An 8,221-nucleotide genomic window follows, 5' to 3' on the forward strand; every position below is an offset into this window, starting at 1 on the left:
ATTTAAGTATTGAAGAGGAAGTAAGAGAGGACAAGGGACACAGGTGGTGAACATTGGGGAAGGTCAATAAAACGAGCCGAGACAAACGTCATAGCCTCCTATTTTAGCAGTCTCAAGTAGCATTTGAAGGTCCGTCTTATATAAATGCACAGGTGAATGAGACATCCAGGAAGGACAGGAGAAGCCCTTCCCTATTATTTGGCTCAAGACAAACAGAATGGAAAAGAGGCCCTCTGACTTGGTGAGGAAAAAATTCCTGGGAATCTGACTTACTGGAGCCATGATGACAATGGTGTAAAGTCAGCAGCAGAAAATCATAGAATCATAGAACTGTTAGGGTTGGAAGGAACCTCAAGGATCATCTAGTTCCCAAGAGTTAAAAAGAAGATCACAGTAACCACCACATTTAGTAAGCTCAGTAGTATGTGAAGTGAACAGCAAATAGACAGAGGCTATGAAAGGCTAGGGACAGTGATCAGAAATAGCCATAACCAAGAGCAAAGTAGGAACACACAGTAAAAAGAAGAAAAATCAGGCAATGCTATGAAGGGATGACTTCCAGGAACTGCCACCATGTCACAAATACTCATTTAAATACTCTTTTTTTTCATGAGGGAGAGAAAAGACTGGCCAAGTTACAAGGTGCAGAGGTGCAGCCCTGTGACTACAGTGCTCCCTGTCAGGCTGTCTGCTCTATCGATGCAATGCTGCATTACATTCAGCCTGAAGTCACAGCCACCTCCCATCAAGATGGAGCACAGACTGCTCACCCAGCAGCCTCATCAGGGATGCACTCCCATACTAAAAGGCAGCGATGGGCACCTCCAAAACCCTCAGTCAAGCAATCTCTCAACACACTGTCGCAGCCTACAGAAATCAATTTGTTTATTGGTACAGAATGCAAGACGAAGGTCTCGAAAGCGCTCCTGCCCCAGAGCTCCACCAAAAGAAGCTAACCCAGCATGGTCAGACCTACAAAATGACTGTGTCCACCTTCAGTTAAGCTGCTTTCCCAATGACCAGCACGCTCATGAAAAACACCATGATAAAGAAAACCCACATGAAAAACCTGTCCATCACTTTGGCGACTTTTTTCCACTCGACTCCTTTGGCCCGGTTTGCTTTATGGTCTCGTACACAATTAGCAATATACTCAGTGTTTTTAATCAGCATTTTGTAGCAGGGGCAACAATTAACAGCCTCCCTAGCCTTTTCACCATGAACCCCATAGTTTTTATTCAAATTTCCATTGAGCTTCTCCTTGAGATCACTGTCATCATTCCTATTGGAAGGATGACTCCTTACCTCTTTGTGCCTCCTCTGACACCCATCATCCCCCTCCAACTTACATTCTTCTTCCTTCTCTCTTTTTGGGCTTGTGCAATTTTCACCCACATCATAAACAAAAAAGATTTTTGACATGTAGCCCAAAATAAGCACCCTGGCCCATTGTGGAACAGGCTTTGCTTCTGAGCCACAGTGATGGAGATTCATGATGATGATGGTCAGCGCAGTGGAAGCTGTGATCATGGTCATAGTTGCTATGTAATACTTTCCTGGAACACAAAACCATGTTAAAGTTACTAGCTTAATCACACACAGAGCAGGGTAAGGGTTGGAAGGGACCTCTGAGCATCATCTAGTCCAACCCCACTGCTAGAGCAGGGTCACCTAGAGTAAATTGGTCGAATGCAGAGATAATGTGACAGGGAGGTGGTGGAGTCACTGTCCCTGGAGGTGTTCAAGAAACATATGGACATGGCACTTCAGGATGTGGTTTAATGGTCACATTGGTGTTAGGTTAATATTTGGACTCAATCTTAGAGGTCTTTTCCAACCAAAACAATTCTGTGACTCTACGACAACATAGTGCTAAACATAAATGCAAATGAAATAAATTTTTAATCACCTTGATTCTCTGGACTTAGCTCACACTTCAATTACCATTTGAAAACAAAGATTAAAGCCATTAAAGTAAAACCTCATACCAGTGTGCCTTTATCAGATGGGTGAGTACTGGATCAGCATGGCAAAGATTTGTGAGTCACAACCTCTGATTCTTGAAGCACACCCATTCAGAAAGCAGTTTTAAATCATTTATCAAGAGCCCTACTCTTCACCTGGGGTCTGCAGAACCCCCATGTTGATGGTTTCTTGTGGCTCATCACTTCCTGATGTGTTAACACAGAATCATAGAATCAACCAGGTTGGAAGAGACCTCCAAGATCATGCAGTCCAACCTATCACTAAACCATGTCCCTAAGCACCACATCCATGCATCCCCCTCCCACATTAACTTGACCAGACTAGCTCAGTTTGGAAGCAAATGGAGCTGTATTTTACAAGCAAAACCACAGTCCACAATGGAATGCAATCACATCTTTTAAATACCTCCACGAATGATGACTCCACCACCTCCCTGGGCAGCCCCTTCCAATGCCTGATTACCCTTTCTGTGAAGAATTTTTTCCTAATATCCAGCCTGAACATGCCTTGGCACATGTCTAACTGTATTTAATGAATACAAAACAGTTAGCTAATCTATCATTTAAAATAAACACAAAATACCCTCAAAGTGCTGCAGCACACCTGTACAAACCCCATCCACGTTTGAATTATTCCACTATGTTTTAAACAAGTAGCACCTCCATCATTCCAGAAGCCACAATTTACCAGTGGCTTCCCTGACAGACAACCCTGCTCTCAATAAGCTATATTTAAAGACAAAGCATGCAAAGCTCACCTATCAAAGGTATGTTTTCAGAGGGAGGCATGATCTCTGCAACCATCAGCTGGAACACAGTCAGAGCAAGAAGAACTGTGACACCTAGAGATACTTTTTCCCCAGAGTCTGCAGGGAGATAGAATCCCAGTGGGGCCAAGAAAGAGATCAAAATGCAAGGAAGCAACAGATTAAATATGTAGAATGAAGACTTCCTTTTCAGAATCAGCATGAAGGTCACATCTGGGTAAGGCTCAGAGCAGCAGCCATAAGTGATGACATTCTTAACTGCTGGCATCCCTTGAATCTCCCATTCCACATCTTCTATGAAGTCAGAGAGGTCACCACTATCAAGAGAATTGATGATGTCTACCTGATTACCATTATAGGTCCAGGACCCAAAAGTAAGGTTGCACTGCTGGCTATCAAAAGGAAAATAAGATACATCCACTACACACGAGCTCTTTGTGATAGCAGGTGCATCCCAAGTGATTTTTCCATCATATCTCAACACAACATTAGTATTCACTGGTTCTGAGAAGTCATCATCAGCCCTAAAAGACAGAAAAGTGACAGTTAGGACTGACAGGCAACAACCTAGAGTGTGGGCCAGGGAAGGAGGAGCAAGGGGGAAGACTCTCACTTGACACTATTAAAAGCATGCTTCTGAAATCATATCTATATGTATACTGAATACAGAAATCCAGAACAGCTTTGCTGTGTAGCATAATCAATTGCCAAATCCTGTCCATGACTTTACTACAAAATATTTGTGTGATCAACAACAAGTGTTGAAACAACAAACGAAGGTAAGGTAAAGTGATGGAAGTTCAGATTCTGTGGCTCCTTTCTTCCTTCAGCACTCTCCCTCCCTCAGACTAATACTGAAGCTGATTTTCTCCAGCCATACTCACTTGTTATACAGGACAATATCTGGTCTCCAAACCAAGTTGCTTGGAATCCTGATAGAATCCAGCCCATCATATTTATCTTTGTCCCATTTGAGATATGCATCGTACCAGCTTTGTCGAATCCACAAATAAGTTGACAAAATTTGATTCCTTTCGTCCTGCACAAAAACATAGAAATATTTCTAGCTGAAAGTGAGAAAAGCCACATCTTAGATGCAGGCAGCATTTGTTGTACAGCTCCAAAGCAGCTTAGGGAGGTGGTGGAAGCCCCATCCCTGGATTTTTTTAAGGCCAGGTTGGATTATGGCTCTGAGCAACCTGATCTAGTGGAAGGTGTCCCTGCCCATAGCAGGAACTAGATGATCCTTGAGGTCCCTTCCAACCCTGTGATTCTGTCACTGCCCAAAACAAGTCAGAATGCTGCCAGGCCACAAGAGCATGTCTCAGACAAGTACATAGGCCCATAAACATATAGGGAGCTCATTTATTTTGAACTTCTCTTGTCCAAACCTTCTTCCCCTTGCACCCTCTCTAGCTTTAATCAGTTATCTAAGGCTCCCAGTATCTCCAGAAGTTCCTTTTGTGAGCTTTAGAATACCAAACAGCCAACAGATTCAGTCTAAGAAATTCTCTGAAAGCTTGATGAGACCTTGAAGTTGTAATGCCCAAGTCATAAAAGTGATGTTCCATTCTTCTTCCAGACACATTTTCGTTTGCCTTAAAAGCGTGTCTGGCTGAACCAAATTTATAAAAAGTCCCTGAAGGCTAAAAGAGGGAGTTTATGTAGAAATCCTAGGGGAAAAGCACTTGCTCTTTTCTATTAAAAACTCAGCAAAAGTTACCTGGAGGGTGCAATACCAACACCTGACTACAAAAGAAGTCTTAACAATTCAGCAGCTCTGAGTTTGTAAACTTATAATGGAAGTCTTAGTGTTGCAATCTAATAAAATGCTACAAAGACCTGGGGTGCATGACCCTCTTGAGGAAGCATTACTGAAGTTGTCACAGCAAAATGCAAGTTGCTTTTGCTACTCCAGGCAAAAAGGTTCACAGCCAGCACCTTTCTGCATACCCTTAGAAAACCAGAACTGTGTTCTTACTCACCATGTCTTTAATTTGAGACAATGTGATCTGAAGGGTGACGTTCAGAACTTTATCTGTGTCTTCCACTGGTCTCAGAGCATTTGAGTAGTCTTCAAACAGTTCATTAAACAGCATGTGAGCGTATTTTCCTTTGGCTGATTCTACAGCTAGATAACAAAGATTTGTTCAGTTCATCAGATTAAGCACTGAGCAGTATCAGAAGATAGCCTCTTCCTACAGCTTCAGGTAGTATTTGCTGTAACTGTATCATTCCTCTACTGGAGACTATCATTTAGTGCAGAAAGAGAAGCAAACCTGATGAACCTATTCAAGTAAGGACAGCATCCACCTGAGGTAAATGAACAGCTAACTCCAGCTTTTCACATATACCTCTTCATCCAGAGATTCCTGCCTTTTTTCAAGGTAAATATTATTACCTTTCATTTTACTGATGTCTTTCACAGGTGTAGAGATTACTGACTTACAGTCATACATCTGCAAAACTAAAATTAGAAGCAAAGTCTGAAGTCAAACCTGCTCCCAGGCTAGTGACTTGTGCTATTGCCCTAAATGCAGCTCTGATAGATTCATGCTGCTTTCAGAATTTCCTCTTTTTCTGTTTAAACTACCACCTGGGAAAAAAAAAATAAAATCTGATCTGCTTTTCTTCACAAACTGGCAACTGCACGGTGTACAAACACACCCTTACACTAGCATCTTTTCCAAACCATGTATTTGGAGGTGCTTCTTTCTATCCAGGCTTAGGCACTGAGGAAAATTCACTGAAACTCGAGGTTTTAAATGACACTTTTGCTGTCCCATATCGGTTTGTGCATCATATTTTTCTCTAGGCAGCCTCTGTATTTCCTTCAGATAGATTGACACATTTCTGCAAGCAAGGGGCAAGGACAGTAACACTCACAAATCTGCACAAATGCCAGCTGGCACAATGCTGGAAGCAAGTGCTTTGGAGTACATCACTCTCTGGTGACTCACAGCGACTTCCTGGACAAATAAGAGTTCAAAGCCAACCCTCTTGATTAAAAAGAAATCCTAACAAATCAAAGCTTCACAAAGAACATTTAAGTTGTGGCTGCACATGACCCTTCTTTTTTGTCTATGCATCAGCGAGACAGAGTAAAACGACACAGATGAAAGACTTCTGGAGCTCATCTGTGTAAGGCATCAGGACACCAGCTCCTTTTGGAGCAAAATAAACCTCAATGCAACATTTAGCTGTCAAGCAGTATTCTCACCTTGAAGCATCACTGCTGTAAACAGCAACCAGAGAGAGATGGAAAAGGAGGGCAGGCTATTTCTCTTCATTTCTGGACCTTAAATAAAACTCTTTGCTCAAGAGTACAAAAACGTTTATCACCATCCAAAACTAACAAACAAACAAAAAAAATCAAGTTGTACAGCAACAGACAGATGCTGAGGCACTGATGAGCTGCTGGAAGCTGCAGCTGTCGGAGTCCTAGAGCGATCGATGGGCTTTGTCCCTGCCACCGCCTGGGTCTCTGACGAGCCCTCCCTCTCTCTGTAACCTGAGAGCTGTCTGCTCTGAAGCGAATGCTGAGGAAGAAGACAAACGGATGGGGTATCAGTAGGAAAACTATGCTCCACTGCATAGCTTTTTTACTACAGATGTAATATGTTGACCTATTCATGAAGAACATTCCTTTGGTGGGCCACCTTTTACTGCCCCTATGTTCAGCAATAGCTTGCTGAGGACCAGTTCTGTGGAACCTATGGACCCTCACAAAAAAAAAAATTTAAAAAAATTAAAAAGTGATCTGCCTCAGTTCTTCTCATTTGTATTGTCACACCACACATCACACATCCAGCATGTCACACAGCAAAAACCCACAGCCTACCTACTCCCAGACTGACACAACAATGTGTTCACCTACCCGAGTGGTGCCACTTGGAAGAGATGCAGGAGTACCAAAGTCAGTAGCCCAATATTGCTATGTGAACAAGAACTTCCACCGGTGCAGACAACTCTGAAAACAGCACTCAGCACAATAAATCAGGAGTAAAGCTGGACACTGCAGATGGAATGCCACTCCCCAAAACAGAATCACAGAATGTTGGGGGCTGGAAGAGACCTCAAAAGGTCATCCAGTCCAACCCTGCTGCCAGAGCAGATCACACAGGAGCACATCCAGGTGGGTTTTGAATATCTCCAGGGAAGGAGACTCCACAGCCCCCCTGAGCAGCCTGTTCCAGTGTTCCACCACCCTCATGGTGAAAAAAAAATTTCTTCATGTTTCCACAGAACTTGCTATGCCTCACCTTCCACCCCTTGCCCCTTGTCCTGTCATTGGGCATCACTGAGAAGAGCCTGACTACATTCTCTTGTCAGTACAATTTTTTCCCAGGTGAACCTGACAGTCACAAAAAATTGCACAGTTACTGGACAGCTTTTGCATTTAGCCAGAAGATTTACAGCAGAGAAATATGAACATGAGACAATATCAGACCTGGCTTCCCATCTACCCCAATGGTCAGAACTCCATTAGCTCTGTCTGTATTACTGGTGTTGCTAAGATTATTTCCTACTACTGCAGGCATTTGCTTACAAATTCTCCACAGACAAGAGGAAATGACTTCCTACTGTCCATAGTCAAATATGGATAACCTGATAAGCTGCAGTCCATTTTGCCATCCTTTTAGAAGAGGTAACAAAAAACAGTCAATAAAATAGAAGGGTGAAAATATAGACTGAACTACCAGAAAGAATAATTGGTCCAGAACAGTTATGATCCATACAAAAAAATAAAATATTGTTACTTTACTCACAGAATGGTAGGGATTGGAAGGGATCTCTGAAGATTATCTTGTCCAATCCCCCTGCTAGATCAGGAGGACTACGCTTGTGTAGTCTTTTAGCTAGAAAAAAGCTGATGCCTCATACATATAATTTCTATATACTTGCATTCCTGCCACTCACATGCTGATGTTTGAGCTTTCAAGGGTGTATAAATCAATGACATTTATGGTCAGGTGTAATAAGTAAGCACTAAATAATTTCATTCAAAATGAAAGCCATCTCCATCACTTCATTTGCGGAATTGGCAAAGGTGGGGGAAAAAAAGTGGTAAACAGCTGAGATGCCAGAAAGGTCAGAGCAGCCCACAGGCAGTATGTGGTTATTAGCTGTTTTTCCTGTGAGAAGGGGTGTGCTAGAGACAACAAAAATCAGAGACAGAAAGATGAAAGATTTTTGGATACAGTCAGATCAGTGCAGTCTCAGGGGATGCTTTTAGTGCAGTATAATACCTTTATGTCAGCAAGTAGCTCCAGCTTTGCTTCTCTTGCTGTAATTACATGACTGACCAGGGGTTGTGCTTCAAGTGTGCTGGTTAAAAACTCTTCTGGAACCAGGACTAAACTTGCTTTGCCACAGGCTTGTGACAATCTTGTGACCTGTTACACCAGTAATACATATCTTCCAAGTAGTGCAGCCTGATGTCCTTTAATTTCCCTAAGATCACATACA

At 42.5% G+C, this 8,221-nt stretch overlaps 1 protein-coding gene across 1 annotated transcript; it reads right to left on the reverse strand.

The window, feature by feature from the left end:
• Window positions 1-999: 999 nt before the first annotated feature.
• CHRNA9 (cholinergic receptor nicotinic alpha 9 subunit) lies at window positions 1,000-6,042 on the reverse strand. Its single transcript, XM_054383166.1, has 5 exons — window positions 5,973-6,042; window positions 4,738-4,883; window positions 3,637-3,791; window positions 2,744-3,276; window positions 1,000-1,556 (listed from the first exon to the last, which is right to left on the reverse strand). Exons 1-5 carry the CDS (start codon window positions 6,040-6,042, stop codon window positions 1,000-1,002), a joined length of 1,461 nt encoding a protein of 486 aa, XP_054239141.1.
• Between the last annotated feature and the right edge of the window lie 2,179 nt (window positions 6,043-8,221).

The sequence above is a fragment of the Indicator indicator genome, chromosome 8 (assembly GCF_027791375.1).
Source record: "Indicator indicator isolate 239-I01 chromosome 8, UM_Iind_1.1, whole genome shotgun sequence".
Taxonomy (NCBI): domain Eukaryota; kingdom Metazoa; phylum Chordata; class Aves; order Piciformes; family Indicatoridae; genus Indicator; species Indicator indicator.

Coding starts and splice junctions, on each gene's coding strand:
- CHRNA9 (XM_054383166.1), bottom strand. CDS start 6,042: ATGAAGAGAAATAGCCTGCCCTCCTTTTCCATCTCTCTCTGGTTGCTG. Junction 3,792..4,737: donor TGTCTCAAATTAAAGACATG/GTGAGTAAGAAC, acceptor GTTTTTGTGCAG/GACGAAAGGAATCAAATTTT. Junction 3,277..3,636: donor GATATTGTCCTGTATAACAA/GTGAGTATGGCT, acceptor TCTGTCTTTTAG/GGCTGATGATGACTTCTCAG.